Genomic DNA, 25,000 nt, shown 5'->3' with positions numbered 1-25,000 from the left:
GTGAATGTTTCCTGACGACAACGAGTGCAGGGAATATACCTTGGCAGTGCCAGGTGGTTGCTGATCTTATGATATTACGCTTACCATTACTATCTTCCAAGGATATGAGTCTTTTATGTACAGTATGCCTAACATGACCGACCAACCTTCCTTACTCCACTGGACAGGTTCAAATGAAGAGCAACAAGTTGGTGCAGAGAAGAATGTCCCATAGGAGAAGTGTGGTGCTACTGCGACTGTCATTGAGTTTAAGAATGGAGACTCAGTGTGGGAGAAAGAAATCACAATGGTTCGTAATCACAATACTTACTGTGTCGTAAAATGTTATAACGTAATAATAATATTGTATCATGGCCCAAATATTGTGATAGTATCGTTTCGTCGCCTCTATGGCAATTCCCACCCCTATTACACACTATGTAAGGTTGCACACAGTTAGAGCCTGGCGTTGGCTTGCCCATGCTATGCTAGGTGTAGGACGTGTGCTACAGCATAGCAGGGATTCTGCTCCACATCTTTCTCTTTGATGAGAGGATTATTTGTGGCGGAACTTTGCAACAGTCATACATAAATCATTCCCCAATTGTTTTATGGTAATGATTACTGTTTCAATTTGCCCATGGTGCATCCACATTTCATGACATTATTTCTATTTACTAATTTGTCTTATCTTGATGGTATGGATCTCATTGCCTTATTCTACCAGACTCCAATCTGATATAGTAGTCCTCAGTATAACTGTTATGGAAAATACTTTAAAGAGAAGATTTTTGACAGATAGACTCACCATCAGTTGTGAGGAGTGGTTTAGGTGAGAAAGAAGAAATACTTTTAACTGTAAGCCAGTTACAGTATTGGTCTTCTCAAACATTATCTGAGTAAAGTCTTGAAACTGACCAAAAGTTGCATAATCCTTTCCTGAAAGAAAATATGATAGAGCAGCAAATGTCCTTTCATGTTACAAGCTGCTTTAATCACTTTAAATATAAAATGGATTTATGCTCTATACCCCTACCCCAATTGGAATCATAGTGAATGTTTCCTGACGACAACGACTGCAGGGAATATACCTGGGCAGTGCCAGGTGGTTGCTGATCTTATGATATTACCATTACCATCTTTTGAAGGAAATTAGTCTTTTATGTATGCCTAACATGACCGACCAACCTTCTTTAATCCACTGGACAGGTTCAAATGAAGAGCAGCAAGTTGGTGCAGATTGGAAAGGAAGTCAGAAAATAAATGTACAGTGCCAAGATGGTTGCAGAGACTCCCAGTGTGGGAGAAATAGTGTTCAAAAGAAGAGCAGCAAGTTGGTGCAGAGAAGAACGTCCCATAGGAGAAGTGTGGTGCTCCTGCGACTGTCATTGAGGTTAAGAATGGAGACTCAGTGTGGGAGAAAGAAATCACAATGGTTCGTAACCACAATACTTACTGTATCGTAAAATGTAATAACGTAATAATAATATTGTATCATGGCGCAAATATTGTGATAGTATTGTTTCATCACCTCTGTGGCAATTCCCACCCCTATTACACACTATGTAAGGTTGCACACAGTTAGAGCCTGGCGTTGGCTTGCCCATGCTATGCTAGGTGTAGGACGTGTGCTACAGCATAGCAGGGATTCTGCTCCACATCTTTCTCTTTGATGAGAGGATTATTTGTGGCGGAACTTTGCAACAGTCATTAATAAATCCATGAATCATTCCCCAATTGTTATATGGTAATGATTACGGTTTCAATTTGCCCATGGTGCATCCACATGACATTATTTCTATTTACTAATTTGTCTTATCGTGATGATATTGATCTCATTACCTTATGCTACCAGACTACAAATCAGCTATAGTAGTCCTCAGTATAACTTTTTGACAGATAGACTACCCCCATTGGAATCATAGTGAATGTTTCCAGACGACAACGAGTGCAGTGAATATACCTTGGCATTGCCAGGTGGTTGCTGATCTTATGATATTACCATTACCATCTTTCGAAGGAAATTAGCCTTTTATGTATGCCTAACATGACCGACCAATCTTCTTTAATCCACTGGACAGGTTCAAATGAAGAGCAACAAGTTGGTGCAGAGAAGAACGTCCCATAGGAGAAGTGTGGTGCTCCTGGGACTGTCATTGAGGTTAAGAATGGAGACAGCTGGCTCATCAGCAGACTCCAAGCTGTTTCATTTTCATTAGACTTGTGAAATAAGACTAAAAATGAAGTGTATCAGAATATGTTCTTACTTTCATTGACGTAAGGTTGTAAATGATGTTGCTGTATTGTCAACTGAATTGTCCTTCCTTAATTACTGTAGCAACAGAGCTTGTAGTATGTTTCTGTTGCAGATATGTCTGTGGTGCCATTCTGCCACTGGTCCTTCTGGTCCTGCAAAATTTTCTTTCAGAATCGGCTCGTTATTATTCCTCACTTGAGTGGAGCGAGTTGCATCCGATAAAAATGTCTGCCAAACATGTCTGAATGGAAATGTTATATAATTGTGTGAATTTTTGATTGAGAAAAGATACGTTTGTAATGAAAAATTAAAATAATAAATTGCCAACAATTGCCAAGTTTAATGTCTGAGTTATGTTGTGAAAGATTGCTGTTGTTAGATTTGTGGAAACCACAAAACAAAGCACTGAGTACAGTTGTAATACCATTACAACTCCCAACCTGAATCTATTCAGAAATGGTGACAGTGAAGGCAAAAGGGAGCATATTGTAGCGTGTTGGGTAGAGAAACTTCCGGCATGCTGCATAACAAGAGACTGGGTAGCTCAATTGTTCTATTGGTTTGTAAATGTTCTGTTCTATAATAATGCAGCTCATATCTTCCTTTTGTTTCGGATGTAGTGTGTGTGACTGTCTATCAGTCTGTTTGTGTGTTATGCTGTGCAATGTCCGTGTTGGTTATCTGCCTTACAAAGTGATATTTTGCGTGGATAGCTTGAGTTTACACTACAGGAGAAGTTTATGCTGTATTTTCATATCAGAATCAGAATCTTTTCTTCGCCAAGTACGGGGAGTACCAGGAATTTCTCTTGGTGTAGGTGTCAACAGAAAATAACATAAGGTCAAGTCAGAATAAAAGAGATTAAAAGAGATATAGGCTCCTATATAAAACATAAAATAAAAAGACAATACACAAGCAAAGCTGCTGGCCAAAGAATGTGTGATGCAACAAGATAAAATGCACAAGTGCTCTGACAACGGTAGGCTTGTGCAGTACTTTAAAGCAGAGGAATGGCAGAATGGTCTTTGTCTAGGAGGATTGTGGCCTGAGGAAAGAAGATGTGGAGATGGAGGTTGGTCCAAGTCATTAGAGTCTGTCCCATCTGAGATCCTGCTGGATTGTGATGCCCTGGAATTGAAAAACTGCTCTGCAGAGCTGTGTATTTCCAGTGGAGGCAGTTGGGTGGGTTTCTTTCTGAAATCAATGGTCATCTCTCAGTTTCTCATCATCTCATCAGTTTTCTGTGTGTTAAGCTCCGGGTTGTTTGTTTGCACCACACCACCAGCCGTGTTACTTCTTAACGCTACTAGGACTCATCATTATTTGAGATGAGACTGACCAGGGTGGCGTCATCTGCAGATGTCATAAGTTGAGCAGAATCATTGTTAGAAGTGCAGCCATTAGTGTAAAACGAGTAGAGAGGGGGAGAGAGCACACACAGCCCTGTGGAGCACTAGTGCAGAGGCACAGAGGGTCAGAAATGTGGTCAACCACCCTGTCATACTGTTTCCTGTTAGACAAGAAGTTGTGGATCCAGTAGCAGAGAGATAGGGGGATATTGAGCTACCAGAGTTTGTCCAGAAGAAGGTCAGAAATAATGGTGTTGAAAGGGGGCATAAGTGTTGGGACCATCCTGCTCTTGTACGATAAAGTGCACAGCTAAGTTGAAGGCATCATCTACATACCTGTTCGCCCATTTTCAGTTATAGGTCAGGAAAGAGGTTAGACAGTAAACTACAGTGATATTTACAGTGTATTTTTCCAGACAAAAATCATATTCAAAACGATCATACTGGGGGAAAAGGGTAGGAACATACGTTTTTTGTCCCTGTTTCCAGTCGAACATCTAAGCCGTTGCAAACGAAACGGTTGCTAAGAGACCTTACCATGCTGTCAACAAAACAGCTAAAGCAGTGACATTATCATTATTTGTTATGAACAGCATAATTATCACTATAATACATGTAAGCTGTTGGTCCTTCTGAATATCACCGACCCGTACCCCCGTATTAGACAAATACAAGTTCTGGGTAATGGTAAGTGTTAAATCTAAATTTGCCTGACCTTATTGTTAAGTTATCATATCGCTATCTTAACGTTAGCTAACGTTGGAAAACTTTGCTGGTTAGGGTGCAGGCTATCAACTATCGCTGTAATTTGAAATGTACCTTAAATATCTATCTAGGTAGCTAACACTTTTTCGTTGACTTAATCTAACCTTACTGTTGATGAAATAGACGGGGTTGCTTAGAACTTGGTTGAATGGCTGAAAGTTAACTTGAACAGATTAGCAATAGATATCGAACTATCTAACTTGCTGCCGGGTTTCTGCCTTATTTTCCTTAGTGTTTTGCTACTTTAGCTAACAGGTTTTCTGTGTACCTGATTTTTTTCCCTTCTAGATTCTCTCTAGGGTTAAGCCAGCTATCGGTGGAGATGCTCAAGTCAACAAGAGAAGCAAAGGAAAAGGATCCCCATTAGTGGAAGATTATCTCAGTCAAAGAGACTATGTTGGAGCCACCACATTACTTGAAGTAATTCACGTACTTCATGCAGTTAATTCATGCAATGCCACAATCTATCTACAGCAGTAGCTGGTGGAGCCCAAGTAATAATCTGTATTTATTATCTTTGTGGACATGATCAGTTTCAACGTAGCATTGGAGAGCGAGGGGAGGATGCAGACCTGTGGTTGGCATACTGTGCTTTTCACCTGGGTGACCACAAACGAGCAATGCAGGTCTGGATTTACAATTTAACATTGTGGAAACCTTGTTTTTGTTTTTTTTCTCTGATAACGGTGAGCCACATGTATGTCCCTCTCTAGGAGTACAAGGCTTTAACGGAGAAGCCAGACTGCCGTCCAGATATATGGGTGTATTTGGCATGCACCCTCTTCTTTCTGGGTTTCTACAAAGAGGCAGAAGAGGCAGCCAATAAAGGTATGTCATCCACTTGGAGACTCTTACTGTCCCTGCCTTCTGAAATGACCTGTAGTTGCTTGTCAGCTAGAGTCTGTTCATCTTGCTCTCTTTGCCCTTGTAGCTCCCAGGAGTCAGCTTCAGAATCGGCTTCTATTCCACTTGGCACACAAGGTCTGGCTTACTTTTGTATTTGGTCAAACCCTGTCTCTGTCTCTGTCCAGTCGGTGCTCTTACGTTGTAGTGTAGTTTCCATGTGTTTTTACTTTTCATTTTAATTTTAATGCCCTTATCAACATGGAAAAGTGGATTGGCTTGCTTTATGCAAATGTTTTATTTTATTGAAAACCAACATCCATTTCGCCGTATCGCGCTCACCATTCACTCAAACCGTAACGTTAGCCTACTACACAGTTTGCGAGGCCAAAAATAATGTAAATAAAAAAATATATAAATTAATTTTTTAAATCGCGTTAATCTCGCGATAAAAAAAAATACGCCGTTAAAATGGGTTTGCGTTAACGCCGTTAATAACGCGTTAAACTGACAGCACTAGTTTCTAGTTACGCTGTTTGCTGGCTTGTATGGCAGGAGAAAGCCCATGTAATTTTTTTTCTTTTATCTGCCATGTTGTCCATCTCTGTCATCTTTGCCATGCAGTTCAGTGATGAGAAAAGGCTGATGGGCTTCCACCAGAAACTGGAGGACGTGACTGAAGACCAGCTCAGCTTGGCCTCCATCCACTACATGCGCTCACACTACCAGGAGGCAATTGATATCTACAAGCGCATCCTACTGCAGAACAGGTGAGCTCTCTGACTCTGTCTCTCTCTGTAGTATGCCTCACACACCTGAACACATCAAAAGCATAACTTTGTTAAGAATTTCGAAAGAATTCAGACCCGTGGTCTGAAAGACTGTTTTCTAAATGAGTAGAGATTCCTCTTAAATTAGTGAATCTGACATAGAATGAGTGAACATGACAAAAGAATGGGCAACTCAGTATAGGCAACCTGCTCTACTCTCAGCGATTTAAGAGATTGAGACTTTTGATTCGATTGAGAGAGGGCAAGTAATGAGGATAGTTTCCTCATCCATGTATTGGGACAGAGAGAAGATGAAGCGTGTCAAAGAGGACAATAATGGCTTCCTATGCAGGTGAGACTGAGAGAGCAGGTAATAATAATAAAAATACAAGTTACCACATTTACAACAACAGGAGACTAGAAAAATGCGCAATAAAAAAAATGATGAACTGAAATAAAAAACTCCAATATGAAGCAGAAAGAACTAAAATATAACAGTGTGATCCACATGACACATTTAATTCAAACATAAATCAGCTTCAACAATCCTTAAGACTTTTATTTGATGTTTTTATTGATGTGTGATCTCCATAGAATCACACATCAGTCCTATTACAAAACAGACATTGGACAATAGAGACATTTTATTTATTTATCGTTTGTACTGAAATACAATAATATAATAGTCTAAGTCATCTACAGTATGTAGTCAGACAGGGAGCAGATAGACCTGTGGGCATTAGGTTATGAGGATAAATATCTGTGTGTTGAATGACTGTTAGGGGAAGTTTAAATTTATAAGGTATATTGACCAGATAAACGAGTTGACATCAATGGGCCTACAGTGGAACCTTGAGGGCCATGTTAATGATTGGATACTGGAGCGCCATTTAATGAATAGCCTTACAATATGTTTAGATCATTGACTATAAGGGTCATATTACTTTTGCAACCTCATTGAGGTATAGAAACACTATGGAGGCAAGTGTTTAATTGACTTATCACTCAGAAAGAATGTGGCCATAGAGGCAAAGCTAGATGACAGGCATTCTAGGCCATCAGATGCATCGTTATAGATCAGTGTTTCAGAGGTAGTAAACCCTAACAAAGACATTATCCATGGAGCTCTTGTTAGTCCTCTAGAGAGACTACTGAGATTACTGAGAGTTGCCCTTTGCTTTTCAGGAGACTAACTAAATTACTGTCTTACTGGTCTAGGGACTTCCTCGCCCTGAACGTGTATGTAGCTCTGTGTTACTACAAGTTGGACTACTACGACGTCTCCCAGGAGGTCTTGGCAGTATACTTGCAGAAAGTTCCAGACTCGACAACTGCCCTCAACCTCAAGGCCTGCAACCACTTCAGGCTCTATAATGGCAAGGCAGCTGAGGTAAAATCTGTCTCTATCAATAACATTCTTTATTATATGGAAGTTATCATAATGGATTTATATATTTATGTGCAGTATCATATGCACAAGTTGTAAAACAGCTTATTTCTCTTCTGGTGAACTCTGTACTCGCTCTTAAACTGCATGAAATGGAATTTTGGCACCAGCAGAGTATGTAGTACTGACATGGTTGTTGTTGCTTTTTTGTGTATTGAGAGGCTCTTTGATTTGAGCCATTTGTGTCTGGCTAATGTACCTGACAGCATGTGGAGGTCACTTTGCATAACAGTGTCAGCAAATGAACAGACATCCATCTTACGTCAGGCAGGTCTTTAGCGTACTCTGAACATGTCCCTATTGTGTTGTCCAGGCAGAACTGAAGAACCTGATTGACATATCTTCCTCCGCTTTTGAATTTGCCAAGGAGTTGATCAGACACAATTTGGTGAGAGAGCCACAGCAAAATGTTTTATTTATTTTTAATTTATTTGTTGAATGTGGCTACCAGAAGTTCGTTCCCATCAAATGGACTTCAGATAGCAATAAATTATCTCTACTTTCAATCCTTTCCTATATAAAAACACTTCTGTTATCTCCAGGTGGTGTTCCGGAATGGGGAAGGGGCTCTGCAGGTGCTTCCTCCTCTTGTTGATGTGATTGTTGAGGCCAGACTCAATCTGGTCATCTATTACCTCAGACAAGGTGGGCCCTCTCTGACCAAACTTCCCAGTCCAGATAGCCTTTCACTCAGTGTTTGGCTCACAGGAAGCTTCCTGATTTCTGAAAGCTGAGTGCTAATTCACAGTTCTGTTTTCTTGCTCTAATTTTAGATGATGTTCAGGAGGCCTACAATCTCACCAAAGACATGGAGCCCACCCAGCCACAGGTTTGCAAACATGTCCTGCATTTAATCCCCATTGCCAATTTCCTATTACTATCAGTTATGGGAGAGAAATAAAACCTCATCCAGACTGTGAACACTTTGCATGGTATAAGTGTTTACTTGCTTACTTGTGGTGTGATCGAAGAGAAATGCATGTTGGGATATTAGGTGTACGTGAGGGTTGAAAAACTGTCCTGATGAATGTGCATGTGTTATAAGACGGGGTGGTTCCCTGGTGCAAGTTTGGAGTGATGTCTGGGAGTATTTCTCTTGAAGAGAATTGAAATCAGTTGAGTCAGTTTGTGTAGTAACCGCTTCACTCTTCCCTCTATCTCTGTCCCTCTCTCTCTCTCTCTCTCTCTCTGTCCCTTCCTTCTCAGGCTGAAGGCAGTGTTAGGCTTAATATACATCAGCGTACAGTAAGTGTGTGACACACATGAGTATATTTGATTCTCACTGTGTCCCATCCCCATTCAATGTCAGGGAGAGTGCAGTGGTAGGCACAATGTCAACAGATGGCATCACTCACCAGTGGACTAATTCTGCTAACATCATTTGCAGGAATACATATTAAAGGGGGTGGTACATGCAGCTCTCGGTCAAGAAGTGGGATCGGTGAGTGTAGCAGTGAATAATTTTTTCTATTGAAATTCAGGCTGTTATTATAAAATGCAGGCTGTAAGAGTATGATTCATCCTCTGTGGACATGATTCACTGCATCCTAGAGGGATCACTTGAAGATCGCACAGCAGTTCTTTCAGCTGGTCGGAGGCTCCGCAAGTGAGTGTGGTAAGTCTAGCACTCTGGAGGAGGTCCTGTAACCTTGTGCATCCACACCAAGACAATAACATGTCCTGTTCCTCTTCAGACACAATTCCTGGCAGGCAGTGCATGTCGTCTTGTTTTTTCCTGCTCCGGCAATTTGAGGACGTGCTCATCTACCTCAACTCTATCAAGGTCAGAGAAAATTCAGAAGTTAATTGAAATACTCTGCTGAACACAATTTAGAATTCTTCCTTTAGAATTTCTTTCACTGTGCAGAGCTACTTCTACAATGATGATACCTTCAATTTCAACTATGGCCAAGCAAAGGCTGCTGTGGGCAACTTCAAAGAAGCAGAGGAGGTATAAGGAACTTTTCCAAAGATTCAACTTTTTCACTAATGTTCGGCATATTTTCATTTGTGTTGTATCATGCCATTTTCGCAACCTTTTTAAACGTTTCTCTTTGTAAGATTTTCCTGTTGATCCAGAGTGAGAGGATAAAGAATGACTATGTGTACTTGAGCTGGCTGGCACGTTGCTGTAAGTTATTTATCAGTCAGTGTTCTGTCTTTGTGGAACTGTATTATGTTACATTAAAACAAACAAACATAAAAAATTAAAAAAACTTGATTTCTCACCATAACAATACAGACATTATGAACCAGAGGCCGCGACTCGCCTGGGAGCTCTACCTTAAGATGGAGACGTCAGCAGATTCCTTCAGCCTACTGCAGCTTCTTGCCAATGACTGTTATAAGGTCAGCATTAGATCTTTTCCTACTTCAGCTTGTTGCAAATTACTGTTATAAGGTCAGCATTACATCCTTTCCCGCCCATTTGAAGAGCTTAACCACTTTCAGGTTCTTATTCTGGTTCCTCTCCATCCTGTTTTCAGATGGGACAGTTCTACTATGCAGCAAAGGCATTCGATGTCCTGGAACGTTTAGATCCAAGCCCAGAGTTCTGGGAGGGCAAGAGAGGTGCATGTGTGGGGATCTTCCAGCTTATTCTGGCGGGTCGAGAGCCAAGGTACCAGCTTCTTGTGGCCATAATTGGAACACAGTCAGCATGACAAAAGGCTTGAGTCAGTACAGAGAAATGTCATCTAACTGTCTGTACACATTAAGAGTCACAAAAAAGGCAGGCAGACACATAGGTAGAACCATGATGCAAAAAAGGATTGATTTTATGCAAATATGAAGCAATATTATGTCTACAGTGACTGTCAGTGAGAGTGAAGCATGGGTGACATGACATGGTTGACCGCAGCAATCTTACTTGACCTCCTTTTCCGTTTGCCTGGGTGACCTGCTGTGTACTCCAGTTAGGAAGGCCTACTTAAACTCACATTGGCCTTGTCCTTACAGTTGCTTTTTATTTCTGCAGAGAAACATTGAGGGAAGTCCTGCCCTTGTTGAGAAACACAGGGAACCCACAGGTGGAGTACATCATCAGGATCCTGAAGAAGTGGGCCAAGGACAACAGGGTGTCTCTGTGAGACGGCTTTATTTATTAATCTGAACTGTGTGCCTTGGCAGAGACACACCAGTGTCTTCCAAATAGTCAAATGATTTCCCAAAGTGCCTGTCTGCATTGTTCAACACAACGTTTGACCATTGTGATATTGTGCAAATCTGTGATGGTTTCAAATGTGTTTTGACACACATATATGCATCTTTAAAGTAGTATAGTGTGAATAATTTGTATAATAAAAGATACATTGTTGTAAGATATATTGAGACAAATATATTATTTGTTTGTTTCCTGTCCAGTACATTTTTTATATTGTTTATTATAATGTATTAAGTGATAATTACAGGTGAAACAGAAGTATGTGGTTTTGTATGTGGCTATTTCATGATAGCCAATGCACCACAGGACGATCATATAGTGCGTCATTTTTTTTTTTTTTTTTCACCTCATCAATTGTTGGTCGATGATATCATATATGTTGACTTCTCCAATCCACATGTTACTTGCCATGATTGTAGCCCAACATGGCTGATACGGAAATTAAGGTTTGTGTCCCTAGGCAGGCGTGTCTTTTCGTGCCAGCGCCCCCTGAAGTGGGGTAGGCTCAGAGCACTTTTGGGGCAATAGCTCAACAACGATCTCACCACAAATTACATTTTTATGGCAAGTTGGCCTCTAGGACGTGCATGACCCTAGCTTATTACGACTCGTTTGTGGAGTAGCGCCACCTTCTGAGTAATGTTCAGTGCACAAATCTGGTGCTTCTCTAGCCAATAGATTTGACATGCTGCATCACTACCACATTCCTTAAATTATTGCCAGATTGTGTGAAATGTCGTTCATAGGGGGCACAGCAACTGACTGAAAACATTGGCTACATTTTCTCACTCCTGTTTTTTTTTGTATTTTGTCAAAAGGTTAAATAACATTGGATTGCATCAGATGTGTCAGTCTATACTGGGTTAAATTACATGTCCATATAAAGATATATTACTCTTTTTATAGACCTATATTTTTCAATACTGTTTTTATTTTCACTTAAGTTTCACTTAATTATTGCTTATTCTCTCACTTTGAGGCCATATTATGCACCACTATGCAGTACATCTAGTTTTACAGAATATTAGACCTCCCATTATGAGTATTGAGAAGACACCCTTCAAGGGAACAGAACAGACATAGGCCTAGAGCAGTATTTCCCAACAGGGGGGCCGGGGCCCACAAGAGTGCCTCAGGAAACTGCAAGGGGGGCCTTGAGATGATAAGAAATTATTTTACTAACTGCATTAGACCGTTGAGTGTGTCCAAATGGAGTTGCAATGATGAAAGGCAGACAGGTTATCACGTCTCCTGTGGGGGGACTGGAATATTTCCTTGGACACAGGTTGGCCTTTGGAGCAAAAAGGAATCAATTTGAGAATCACTGGCCTAGAGATAATTACTACTGATCTTTCAGTGGCAGGCTAATGGTTATATATTGTAATTGACTCTGTTGAACACATCATATCCTTCTACTCCTAGTTTTTCAGATTCTGCTGATGGTATTGGATCAAGCAGATGAAGTGTCTGTGTCTGACCAAAAAATCTCCACCAACTGTATGTAAGTTGATTGGTGTTATCCTATTTATGGACTGACGTGCTTACACTGTTTTCTCTCACCAACTAAAGGGGTAAAATGATATCTTTATATCAGAAGCTTATTATCACATCACATCACACATATGTGTTACATCTTATGAAAAATGTATTATTTGCATTATCCTTGCAAAAATGAACACCATTGACCTACACTTACTACTGTGAACACATTGGCCTCATGACTCCATGAAATTAATGTATGGGTCATTACATTTTTTTTCCGGGCTTGAAGCCATAATTCTTAAATTATATATTTTCAAAAATGTAATGAAGCAGACCCTTGACGAACAACAAAACTAAAACATGTCATAAAAGGCTACAATGTACCTCCTTTCAGGTCAGATACACGCTGAAATGCACGGAAACAGCTCCACCTCGTTTCGCGCTATATTGTAAAGTAGGCGGGCGAAGAAAAAGGAGGAAACTCAGCCATTGGATATTATCATATCTCTATGAAGCTTTTTCCGCTTTTTCTTCATTGCGCACGCCCAGCCCAGTGACTTGTACTGAATAGATAAATCCACTTACTGATATATAAAATGGCCTCCTTCAAAGATGCTGTAGTATTTTAGCTAGCTTATAATTTCATGGACCCTTCTTTATCCCAATTCTTCTCCGTTACCACATTCTGAAGTAGAGAGGGAGGCGCGGGCGATTTCTCGTCGTCTTATTACCGACAGAATACGTTTATGTTTTATGTAGCTAACTGGTAAAGTGGATGTCGACTAATAGCTAGCTAGCTAACTGTTTTAGCTCAATTACTAGCCGGATAGCTAGCTAGTTGTGCAGTGTAGTCTCGCTCTACTTTGTTTTGAGCGAGGGAGCAATAGCCGGTCAGCATCAAATGGCCGAACAGCGAAAGGTACCTTTCGTCACTCTCGCTACCTTTAACACTACACCAGCCTCGGAACCAGCCAAGAAACGACGCCGGGAGGACGAAAACGATACAAGCCATGGGAAGAATGGAGGGGTTGGAAGTGCAGGAACCGGGCCAGGGGGTGGTGGCGGCAGCAGCTTGTTCGGTAACATAGAAGGAAATGTTAACGTTACTGATGGAACTTCTGGAGAACCCAAGACAGTCACGGTGCGTTTAAATATCTCCTTGTCTGAGCCTAGTGAAAAGGGATCTGCAGAATTCAACTACAGCGAGCTAGTCCAAGCAACTCAGGTGAGTGTCAAAAACCATAGGAACTTCGGGTTGCCTGTTTGTGCACGTCTTTTTGAAGGCACAGGCCACATAGCGCCTAGGATTTGTAAGAGGTGCATTAATCTCTGTATCTAGGAAATTATATATTTTAGTCGGGTCGGGATGTGTTTCGGTAACTTGATCTCTTACGATGGAAGTAATAGGTAAAGTTGACCGTTTGTCTTGTGTTGCATCTGCGACAAAAACAATGCACGTCAGGCAACGTGGTGTAGCTAACGTGAGCTAACGTTACGTCAGTGTTGACATTTCTACCGTCAAGTTCAAGTCCGCTCAAAATAATTTAAATAGTGCACACATGGCAACCTTCCTTTACACTTTCTCTAAAAGTGATAGGAATATTTATTTAGTCCCATTTGGCTTTTATTCTGAACGTCAAACGTGACCATAGTACTTTTGCTATGCAATTGGCATGATAATGCCGTATTACTTTCGGCTACATGTTTTGCTAGTATTCTTACTATGCATCGGTAGTTGGCTTGCTAATAAAATGTCTTGCTTGCAAATGTTTCCATTATCTTCAGTGTTCTCTCTTCGGTGTAATGGTGGACAGTGGTAAAGGGAATGACAAGTGCTTTGCCGTTTCAATATGCCCTTCTTTAGATTAACTTGCTTATGTGTTGAGTTTAACGAAACGTTAAAATAAAAAAAATGATCCATTGTACTAAAACCTGTCAAACCCATTTCATAGAAATGTTACAACATGGCTCTATGTTGATATAAAATTATGTTTATACATATTTTTTTCTCTTTCTCTCACATCATTAATTTACAGGTAAAGAAGACTCCTCAAGTATTGACTCCTAGCTTTGATCCCAATGATCCCTTTGGTGATGAGGCGAAAGAGAGACAGCAGGTGGAAGCAATGGCCAAAAAGTTTGAAAACAAATATGTAAGTGCATACATTTTTGTCAGTTAGAGTTTGATGTACATGTGGTGGTCCTTTTAAAATTGGGGATATTGTTAAGCCCGATAGATTAATCCCAGCTCTAGCATTCATTAATAGTTTGGGGAAGTTTCCTTCCCTATGCTGTAGTCATAGTTAAGGTCGTCAGTGAAAGTCCTGAACTGACTGGTGTCTCGGGTCATACATTCAACAGGGAAACCTAAACAAGAAGAAGAGGAAAGATAGGATCCAGGACCTTGTGGACATTGGATATGGCTACGACGACACAGACCCATTCATAGATAATTCAGAGGCTGTGAGTAGTTTCAAACTGCAATATTATTTACAGCTCATTAGTCAGTCTTTTTGGTAATTTAGAAATGCTCTGTGCTCTGGAATACGTCTGACACAGACTGACCGTTGCGAACACACGTACACACTCTCAGACTTGTGTCCATTTTCCTGAATTTTTTCATAAAAAGAGATTTGGACGTTTACCACATACGACTATAGGCTCCCACCATTTTCCTAAAGAACTGCCTTCCTTTTTTTTGCAGTTCATTTAAAGTACTGCATGCCTGTCTTAAGTGAATAATATTACTGTATCTTTCCATCTGTCAAGTATGATGAGCTAGTTCCAGCCTCCTTGACCACTAAACTGGGTGGTTTCTACATCAACACGGGTACACTGCAGTTTCGAGCTGCTTCTGACTCCGAGGGTGAGGAAGGAGGAAAAGTTGGGAATCACCTTAAAGTGAGTCTGCATTGAAGCAAAATTGATTATTGTTGTTAATGTTGAGTTGATCCACCCATGTATTTTAAGGCCAATTTGAAATGATCTGACAGTGCGTTCTTTGTTCAACTCTATTTTGAATCTTTTTGCCTCGGCAGAAGACAAAAGATGGTGAGGAGAGAGTGATCAAGAAAAGACGAAAAAAGCAAGATGGCAATTTAGAGGAGAAGAAACCTAGAAAGATCAGAGTGCCAAAGTCAGGGTGAGTATAAACAAGGAATACCAACATGATATCAGACAACCCTTTCTTAGGTTGTATGCAATCCTTTGAATTTTTGTGTTTTAAGAGACATCTTATTACTGGTTTCTCTCCTTCCTTCCCTGTACCCCCACCCACTTTTACCTGAAGGGTGTTGGCCCTGAACCGTCCAGAGAAGAAGAAGAAGCAGCGTAAGAAGCTGATGAAGGACTCTCTGAACCTGGCTGCTATGCTACGCCGCTTCGCACGCGAGAAGGAGGATATGCGCAAGAAGCAGCCGTCCACCATCAAGCCGCCACGGGGGCCGGCTAGTGCCAACACGCCAAGCGCTGTCCAGTGCCCACCAGGCATGTTCAACTCCCACCCCCAGTCCGTCTCTGCCATCACCACTGGCAGCGACTTAAACATGGCTGACCTGACTGCTGACCCAGCAGTGATGTCACTGCTGGGTGGCACCAGCGACAATGACATGCTGCAGGACCTGATGGGGGACCTGGACTTTGGCCTGCTGGACTCGCCCCAGCCCGGGAGCCCCAGGCAGCAAGGGGAGAATGGAAACCTGGCACCAGCAGGTCAGAAGGCTGGAGGTTTGGGAGTGGCCGTGACCGGACGAGTGCAGAAAGGACTCCTCACCCCCCCTCCGCTGCCCAGTGGGCTGCCTGGTCCCCTCATCAAACGCATCGAGGACTTGCGTGCGGTAAGAACACAGCTCCTGATCACAGTCCCTGGTTAGAGGGATTGTCTGTAGCCTTCGAGTCCTTAAAGGGGAATGAAACGCTTGCCATGTTATTTCTTTAGAGGACTTTCTAAAGATTTTCATCTCGTGCCTGTTGCTGCACCTGCTGAAACATTTTTAATGCATAGCCTATTTCAGTAAGATTTGCATTCATTATATTATGAAAACACCAACCAAATCAGAAGATGTAAGGCAGTAGCTATAGTCAAGTAGTAAAACCTGACTTGGGCAACAATACAATTCATTTGAGAGATCCGCTTATCCAAAATGACTTGTAAGGAAGTGCGTAAGAGGACAAAGTTGTTGTCTTCACCAGACACCAGTGCCAGATAGAAGTAGGCAGTTAAAGGCATTTGCAAGTTTCAGGATCCACATCAAAAGGAAATTTGACACAAACTGAAAAGTGAAAGAAACAAAAGTTAGCTTAGTTGGTGGTCCTACATCATAATAATAATAATAATAATAATAAACTTTATTTTTATAGCACCTTTAAAACAAAACAATGCAGCTGAAACAGCAAAGAAATTAGGTGCACAAAGAAATTACATGCACAGTGATCCACATATAAATAGACATCAAATAAATATAAAACATAAAAACAGGGATAGAGTGCATAAAGATTTAAGATAAAAAAAACATAAGATAGAAAATAAAACTCTGCAGAGATATACTTTATCTAACCCCTTAATATCACGTTATATCACGATGAAGATCAAAGTAAAACACATTAAAAAAAATGTTTCTAAATATATATATATATATATATATATATATATATATATAGTGCGAAGTCGTAGCTAGTTAAAGGCTTAGGTGATGAGATACGTTTTTAGTTTTCTCTTAAAAAATGTTTAGCTAGCTGGCTTCCCTGATATCTATAGGCAGTATGTTCCATAGCTTATGGGCGTAGTTGACAAAGACTGTGTCCCCGATTTTCTTACGGCCGTTGCTGGGAACCTCCAATAAACCAGCATTACATGATCGCAGTGTTCTTGAAGGCAAGTATTTGACAAGGAAGTTTGTTGAATGAGCTGAAGTCTCAGTTTTTTTTTTTTTGGGAGGCCAGTTAGAATTGCATTACAATAATCGAGCCGGCTTGAAACAAAGGCATGAATCAGTTTTTCAGCATCTTTTTGATTTCTAAATGGTAGTACTTATTTTAAGGTGGAAAGATTATGTTTGCGTCACCTTGTTAATGTGGACCTGAATCTTCGATCTGAATCTAAAATAACACCAAGACTAGTAACCTCAGATTTAATCCAGGGAGTTCATTTCCCCAGATTATTAAACAGCATTTCTCTTTTTGCTTTAGGGCTGACTAGTAGGATCTCAGTTTTGTCCTCATTTAACTTTAAGAAATTATTGCTCATCCACTTATTTATCTCCAAAAGACGGGTAGTAATGTAGTTCATAGCTGCAGGATAATTTGGTTCAGCCGAGATGTACAGTTGCGTATCATCCGCACAACTATGGAAACATACATTGTGTTCTCTAATGATGTCCCCAAGTGGCAGCATGTATAGTGAGCTCCTTAGTGGCAGCTCCTTTGTGCAACCCCAAGCAGATGTCATGTTTCTTAGACACATGATCTCTAAGCCTGACGTAAAACTTTCTCCCAAACTTTTCTACATGACCCTCAGGTTCTAGTGACCTTTAATGAAGTAGGGGTATGGAACCAATCTGGACACTGTTGGTGTGTTCGGACTGAGTGGGTTTTATGAGGATTTCGGTCTTTGAGAGGTTCAGTTAAAGGTGGGTATCAGTATTGTCACACTAAACCAAATAGATTATTGGACCTTGTGAGGGTGCACACTTGTGAGGCTGCACACTTGTGATATTAGTTTTAGTCTTGTTTGTTGGTTGGCTCGGTCGTTTGTTGTGGCCACACCAAGGTGTTTATCCTTGTTTTCTGCCGTCGCCTGTTCAGATTAAATTTAGTTTTCATATTTTCGCATCTTTAACAACAAGGATTCACGCTTCCTTTGCTTTTTCTTGTGGTAAATGATAAGAATGATCATCCATTTGTCAAAATTTAGGTTCTCAAATTTCTCACCTCACAAAATGGTTAGCCAGAACCAGCAAGAGTCAGTGTTGTCTGTTTTGGGTTACTGTGGGCTACATGGCGACCGCCGGGGAAGATTACCTGCTCCCATGTCGATATGAAAGGGCTCATTCTAAGCTAACGAAAACACTGGTGATTATACACTAATACAAAATGTTTTGCTAACAGAGCCCCCTAAATCCACCACACTGCACTTTTAAGCACATCCTGCAATGTGTTCATCTATGTCACCCCAGAGCTGCCAGCCATCCCACAGGCAGGCCTCTGAGTCACTGCACCCCACAGCGGAGCACAGATGCCCGGGGCAGACAGCTGGCCCTCCTCCAGACCGGCAGCACTGCCTGGCTGGGGCTACAGAAAGGGCGTTGGTCTGAACAAACACACATTGAGTGACCCTTTCTCTTGCAGAAGGTTGGCAGTAGGCAGAAAGGGAAAGAGAGGAGGAGGAGGAGGAGAACAGAGAACAGAGAGGATCAGAAGAGAGCGGTAGAGAGAGGAGGGATAGGGAGAAGGGGCATGAGGGAGGGACATCTAGATCAAGGGAGGAAGAATAAGAAAAAGTGAAGAGGAGGAAGACTGAAGTGGAGGCACTGGATGTGTGCATCAGTTCAGAGAGAGTAGCCTATGCGTCATCTGATATGAGGATGATTTATTTAAGTATTGGTATGTAAAGTAAGTTACTGTTCTACACAATACAATAAAATATTTTGCACTGGCAGTCAAAAAGAATTGTGTGCATATGATGCACATAGACGTCTATCTGTTAACTAGCTTTGATTTTTTTTGTTGTGTGATCGCTGAAAGTAGAAAAACATCAAACCTCAAACCACTTCCTCTGTTGCAAGGGGCTGAAAGTGGTGGTGGTGGTGGTGGTGTTGTAACGGAACCATACAATGCCATGCCAAGGCTTGCAGTGATGTGCGAAGGCGTAGGGAGGTCATGTATGCTCAATATAGTTTAACACAGCGGTGAATGCGTCAGATGTGCAAGTATTAGTTATATTATTGGTGATAGATCAGACTGTGTAGTAACAAACCTAGGGTGTCCAGAAGTCTAGACTAAGTCTGGGGAAATAAGCATTTGTAAAGGAAGGCAATTCAGACAGGCACTGTTGTTGAATGGAGGAAAGAGTCAGAGGAAAACATGCTCTCCTGAAGGGAGGCGGAATCGGAGACAGAATTAGGGAGGACAAGAAGATTCCATGGAGCAAGAGAGCATAGCATTTTGCCAGAGCAAGTGTCATGGGTTCATCTGCTGGATATGATTACTGGTGGTCACCCTATCTGATGCCTCTGTGTCCACTTTCATTTGATGGTTAGTGTCTAGTATTCCTGCAAGATGGTCGAAAGTATGTGATGTAGTTCAGGTTATGAGGGACCCGTAAGGATTGTCTGACCACAGCAATGACGGCTACGTCGGGCAGTTTGACAGTTCACATTTCTAGAACCTCTTTATGAAAGCGTGTATGTAGTGGAGGTGGTAGAAAGAATTGATACAGTGTAGTAAAGGGATATATTATATTGAAACACCGGTGCCACACATCACAATATTTATGTATTTAATATTATGATTTTAATTTCATTTTAGTTCATACGTTTACTTTGATAACATTGCTTCTGAAGTCCACAAGATGGCACAAGACCTCATTCTTCTGCCTCACAGTGGAAATTTGAAAGGAAGGAAGGAAGTCAGTCAGTCGAGAACAAATTTACGGCACTAAGATTGCTGGAGAGACACTCAGTATACGAAACCTAGTAAATGGAAGAAATAAGTCCCAGTATATTGCAGAGTCCAGTCGCAATACTCACAGTGTCGTAAAGTGTGAAGAATCGCAATATCATATTTTGCGCTGCTCTGTGTTTGCTTTCTTTTTGTTTTAAAGCACCTGTAGTTATCGTCGAACAAAGCAATTATTTATGACTGGCAGTGTATTTGTTAGCAGTTCTCTGTACATTGACATTTTCGGTATTTGCATGTCACAGTTTTCCATAGAATCCTTAACATGCCTATTTTGAGTTTTCTGATCTGACTGGCTTATGTTTGTGTCTTTACTCTGTCAGGCATCACGGCAGTTCGATGAGGAAGGCCGGAAGAAGTTCTTCACTCTGGACATGAACAACATTTTGCTAGAGTGAGTCTATTCTCTTTGATGTTCTAGTCTATGTTCTCTACAATGGAAACAGTGAAGCATTGTCTAACCCTCCTCCTCTCCTCTCCTCTCCTCTCCTCTCCTCTCCTCTCCTCTCCTCCCTGCCCTAGTATTGAGCTGCAGGTCCAGGAGCAGCCAGCTGAAGCTCGCTCTGCAATCTACTCTCATCTGGAAGCCTTTGTGCCCTGCAACAAGGAGGCCCTACTGAAGCGCTTGAAGAAACTCAGCCTCAACATTCAGGTGTGTGTTTTACGGCAGAAAGGGTCCTAATCATTACATATATGTGCATATCATATAGGAGGACATCTCTGATTTGTAATGCTGGAAATAGTAACACTGTACTGACACCACTTTCTCTCCACACACACACACACAGGATGACAGGCTGCGCAACCCTCTGCTGAAGCTGAAGCTGGCTGTGTGCAGCGTCATGCCCGAACAGATCGCAAGATACAACATGGACTGCATGGCAAGGGTTGCACTTAAGTAAGGCATTTCACTTCAGCACCGTTCCATCACAGCCACTGCTGTTATTCCATCGCTCTGTTTACCATGAAGGAAATGTGCATTTGTGTTTTGGCGAACAGGCAGCAGCCTGGAGAAGGAGAAAAGAATGGCTCCGAGGAGGAGGATGAAGAGAAGCCAGGGAAGAGGGTGATGGGGCCCAGGAAGAAGTTCATCTGGGACGACAAACTCAGGTTTGCTGAAGGGCCCCAAATAACTTATGAACAGTGGTAGTGCTAAGACACCAAGCATTTAATTCATACATGCATTTATTCATTGCAGCCATAAAAACATTATCAGAACAATGCATGGGTCCTAACTCGGCATAAGCTGGCCAATGTAATGATTTAGAAGTGAATGAGGCGGTTCCATTGGGCTGTGTGAAGGTTGATGGTGTGGCTGTACCTCTGTAGGAACCTGCTGTGTAACCTGGTGCGGGTGAAGCTGGGCTGCTACGAGCGAGAGGGCCAGAACTCGCTCTCGGCTGAGGACTACCTCAAAGCCTTCATGGAGACTGAGGTCAAACCACTGTGGCCTAAAGGCTGGATGCAGGCCAGGTGTGTGTTAGTGTGTGTGTTAGTGTGTGTGTGTGCGCTGGATGCCATAATATACATACGACTTCTCCAAGTTAATTTTACTGGATTGTTCTCTGGCTGATTTTGGGCATGTCTGATGTGTCTTTTATGCCACCAGGATGCTGTTCAAAGAAAGCCGCATGGCCCACAGTCACCTCACTGGCAACTCGTTAGTATTAGTAACTGTTCTTCACATATATTGCTTTTCCATTGGGCAGATCCACTGATCCACTAATAATGGTTGACAAGATTAGCATAGGCAAACGTTTTTAGTATTAAAACACTATCTTTGTTTTGGTTCCCAGAGTAAAGAAAAGAATTGCACCAACACCAAAAGCTAAATCCAAGGTAAGATTTGATCGTCAAACTTCTCGCCACATCCAGTGTACTGTTTCATATGACCGATTCCATGGAGAATAAATCCTATGTATGGGTGTCTCTGTGTGTGTGACCTCTTCCGCAGGAGGTTGGTTGGGTCCAGAGGTCCACGCCGCTGCCCGACTCCGCCTCTCCCCTGGTGTTGACAGTGCGTCAGCACGCCCAGCCCGAGACGGAGCCCATCTGCCTGTCGGACTCTCTGGACGAGGACCTGGCCACACCTTCCCTGGACTCCATCTCCCAGGCGCTGGCCCTGCTGAGCAACGCTGCCAAGGGCCTCATCCAGAACGACCCGCAGGTCCCCACCTCCCAGCAGGCGTCCCCCCTCCTCCACAAGAAGGGCCATGGCACGCCGGTCTCCAGTGCGCACTATGTCTCTACCTCCTACTCCGTTTCTCCTGCCCTCTCTTCCTTGTCCTCCTCCAGAACGGCCGGTACCCATGGTGATGGGCTGGGGATGGGGAAGGGCTCCCCGTTGGCTCAGGCTCACAGACTCTCAGCGATGGACTCGCAAAGAACTCCAATCAGCGGGGCCGGCAAGCCCACCCTTCCCCCCTCCGGCTCGTCCCCCACGGCCGCTGCAGGGAAGCCCAGGCCGCCCCCCACCGCTTCCCCGCTCTTGCCCCCCCAGCACAAAGCCTTTGGCTTGCCAGGCTCTAATAAACTGGGCAAGAGTGGCCCTGCGGACAGTGTCTTGGGCACCTCCGCACAGCCCCGCAGCCAACACGCGCTAGCCTCCCCCCACCACCTGTCCTCCAAAGCCCAACAGCAGGGATCCCACCCCCCTCAGGACTCCATGAGAGCGTCTCCGGCCCCCTCTCCTCCTCAGCCTCGCACCCCTCCGTCCCAGGTCCAGTCCCAGCAGGCAGGCTTCATCACACCCATGCAGGCCACTCTCACCAAGTCCTCCCACAGCTCCAGCTCCCCCATCCTGATGCTAACCCCTCGCCCCCCAGCCCCGACGTTGGCGACCGCCGCCTCATCCTCCCCCTCTGCCGCACCTCAGGCCCGGCCCTCTCAGACCCACCCTGGCGTGCACCAGTACACGTCCTCCCCTTCCTCCACCTCGGCGTCCTCCGCCCTTTCCAAAACTGCAGCGTTCCGCCCCCCTCTCTCAGGTGCCCCCAGGGGGCAGAGTAATTTCACCAGCTCCTCGGCAGGGCAGAAGACCCCCTCTCAGGTCACCAGTTCCCCCTCCATCTCTAAACTCACGGCAGCGGCAGCAGCAGCAGTAGCAGCCAGTCCCACTCCCAGCGCTGCCAGCCTAGCCAGTCACGGACAGCGGCAGAGGCCTGCAGGGACAGGTGCAGTGGCTAAGCCAATCACATCTGTCACTTCAGCGTCTGTTTCCCCACAGTTGTCACAGGTAAGTCCAGGTGAACCAATCCAGGCTAAATCTGGACTGAACTTCTATGTCATGATAGAGTAATATCCGGTGGTGTCACCTGCAAGGCGTATTGGATAAAGGCGTCTGCTAAATGACTAAATGTAAATGTATTATTGACATGGATCAAAGAGGCTTCATGTTAAGTTCCATGACTATATGATTGGAAAAAGATTTCACCAGTATATTAAGTTGGTAGTATAACACACGTATCATAATACACAGTGTTGCAGCTCAAATTATTGTATAACGGAATGTGTGTTGTGTAGGTGCACAGTATATATGGGGCACCATGATCATACAGTGTACAGGGAAGCTCTGGCCATGTTTAGGGTGTGTGTGTGATCCTTTGCCCACCTGTTGCAGGTGTCGTCGGCAGGCAGTGCCCTCCTGGGCTCGGCCGGCCCGTCTCTGCCGCTGGGCTTCGGCATGCTGGGAGGCCTGGTGCCCGTCTCCCTGCCCTTCCAGTTCCCTTCTCTGCTCAACCTGCCCCCACCCGTGGTCACCAGTGCAGCGGGCACAGGCCCCTCCATCATCAGCAGCTCAGGATACTCCCTGCCACAGAGTGAGTCACCACATTTCTCACCATTGTAGCATCCTGATTTTTGCAGGAGTAATGAAAGCTTTAACCTCAGTGCATCAGTGATCAAGTAACACTATTTATACAATAGTCCTGTCCTGTCTTCAGCCCCACCCTTATCAAACTGATGTTTGTGGTGCTGTAATAGTTTACATATGAGGTAGGGAACAATCTACTTCGTTAAGCGAAGCTCATTGCTTAAACTTGCTCTGAGAATAATAAACCATATGAAGTGATGAGATCCGTCAATTCCAAGTACAGGTTCATGTACAGGGATGATTTAGATTTCTGGAATGTTCCTTGGTAGATTGTAACAGGTACATATACAGTATACACTGCAAATCATCTGTCCAGTGTTCTTGATATCATTGGATATCATCCAGTCGTATTCAGTTTATTCCTCCGATTGCCACCCCTAGTCTTTATTATCCTCCCTCATCATGTCTCTCATTATGTCAGCTGTTCACCTTGTCCTGTGTACACTGTACCGCATTGTTACCATGCAATACTGTGCTCTTCTGTTCCTGTCCGTCTTTTTAATTGTTCATACCGTTCTTCCATATCTTCATTTCGATGTCTCATTTTCATCCATCATTAAACTGTCTTTGCTGTTCCCCTCATTGCCTTGTTCGTCCGGCCTCCCCGCCCCCTTCGCTGCTGTCTCTTCTCAGATCTGTTAAAGAGTCTCCAGTCAGGGTCTCAGGCTGCTCTTCCCCCCCACTTGCAGCTGGCTTTCCCAGGTAACCCTTCATACACACCCCCCCAACCTTCCAGGCTTGCCACCCGTACCCCAACCCATCTCTGGTCTCAGTGTCTCTTTCTGTTGTGTTGTGGGCGTTCTTGTTCGTCTTGTGAAGGTTTTTATGTCTGACGCTTTGTGTCGTGTTATTATTAGCAAGATGCGTTGTGGCCATACGCTTCCGTTGTGTCAGATGATGGCTTGTCCGTGGGACTGTGTGCCACCACCTGACTGCTCTTCTTTCCCTTCTCTAGATGTCACTCAAAGCCAGGGTGGGGACCTGAAAAGAAAATCCCTCTGAAGTGGCAGAAGCTTTTGGATGAACAAGCCACCAAATGGACGTCGTCAAATTAATATGCATGGCCTCCTGAACACAGTGCTCAAATTGAGAGAAACTTTTTTTTAAGCAAAGGAGAAAAAAAAGAATGAAAACAAATTTGATTTGATACTGATGTTTATGATAATGTTTGTAAAAATTCGGATGGATTACGAAACACCTGTCAATGTTTACACAAATAGACCTGTATCACTGTGGACAGGGAGGGTTGGATGGATGGATGGATGGATGGATGGATGGATGGATGGATGGATGGATGAATGAATGAATTTGGTGAGAGTGAATGTGTTTGTACATGCTTATGCACTTGTGTGCATCGATTTGTAAAGAGCTTTTCTTTGTTTCGTCTGCCAAGCAGTTTG

The 25,000-nt window shown here is 43.1% G+C and overlaps 2 protein-coding genes and 1 long non-coding RNA gene across 5 annotated transcripts; all 3 read left to right on the top strand.

The window, feature by feature from the left end:
• The first annotated feature begins 57 nt into the window (after positions 1–57).
• On the top strand, positions 58–2,568 carry LOC122131839. Its single transcript, XR_006152142.1, has 3 exons — positions 58–289; positions 1,189–1,414; positions 2,061–2,568. It is a non-coding gene; the product is annotated as an uncharacterized LOC122131839 (long non-coding RNA).
• Positions 2,569–3,802: 1,234 nt separating this feature from the next.
• LOC122131838 (intraflagellar transport protein 56-like) lies at positions 3,803–10,919 on the top strand. Of its 2 annotated transcripts, XM_042706529.1 has the most exons (19): positions 3,803–4,272; positions 4,639–4,770; positions 4,884–4,976; positions 5,064–5,178; positions 5,282–5,331; positions 5,818–5,963; positions 7,182–7,353; positions 7,724–7,798; positions 7,953–8,055; positions 8,184–8,239; positions 8,617–8,655; positions 8,798–8,851; positions 8,962–9,025; positions 9,105–9,193; positions 9,278–9,361; positions 9,472–9,541; positions 9,653–9,759; positions 9,897–10,030; positions 10,388–10,919. In XM_042706529.1, exons 1-19 carry the CDS (start codon positions 4,270–4,272, stop codon positions 10,497–10,499), a joined length of 1,698 nt encoding a protein of 565 aa, XP_042562463.1. In that variant the 5' UTR covers positions 3,803–4,269; the 3' UTR covers positions 10,500–10,919. The 2 variants fall into 2 exon arrangements, with proteins under 2 accessions (XP_042562463.1, XP_042562464.1); XM_042706530.1 differs by lacking the exon at positions 8,617–8,655.
• Positions 10,920–12,590: 1,671 nt separating this feature from the next.
• LOC122131837 (ubinuclein-2-like) lies at positions 12,591–24,994 on the top strand. 2 transcript variants are annotated; one of them, XM_042706527.1, is made up of 17 exons: positions 12,591–13,280; positions 14,092–14,208; positions 14,417–14,518; positions 14,825–14,956; positions 15,094–15,197; positions 15,345–15,891; positions 20,053–20,123; positions 20,252–20,381; positions 20,518–20,627; positions 20,729–20,839; positions 21,059–21,202; positions 21,339–21,389; positions 21,526–21,568; positions 21,684–22,964; positions 23,349–23,547; positions 24,234–24,302; positions 24,556–24,994. In XM_042706527.1, the coding sequence occupies exons 1-17, from the start codon at positions 12,957–12,959 to the stop codon at positions 24,600–24,602; spliced, it is 3,582 nt and encodes a 1,193-aa protein (XP_042562461.1). In that variant the 5' UTR covers positions 12,591–12,956; the 3' UTR covers positions 24,603–24,994. The 2 variants fall into 2 exon arrangements, with proteins under 2 accessions (XP_042562461.1, XP_042562462.1); XM_042706528.1 differs by lacking the exon at positions 24,234–24,302.
• The last annotated feature ends 6 nt before the right edge of the window (positions 24,995–25,000 follow it).

This window comes from Clupea harengus, unplaced genomic scaffold (genome assembly GCF_900700415.2).
Source record: "Clupea harengus unplaced genomic scaffold, Ch_v2.0.2, whole genome shotgun sequence".
NCBI classification, from domain to species: Eukaryota; Metazoa; Chordata; class Actinopteri; order Clupeiformes; family Clupeidae; genus Clupea; species Clupea harengus.
This window is presented reverse-complemented; position numbering and strand designations above follow the sequence as displayed.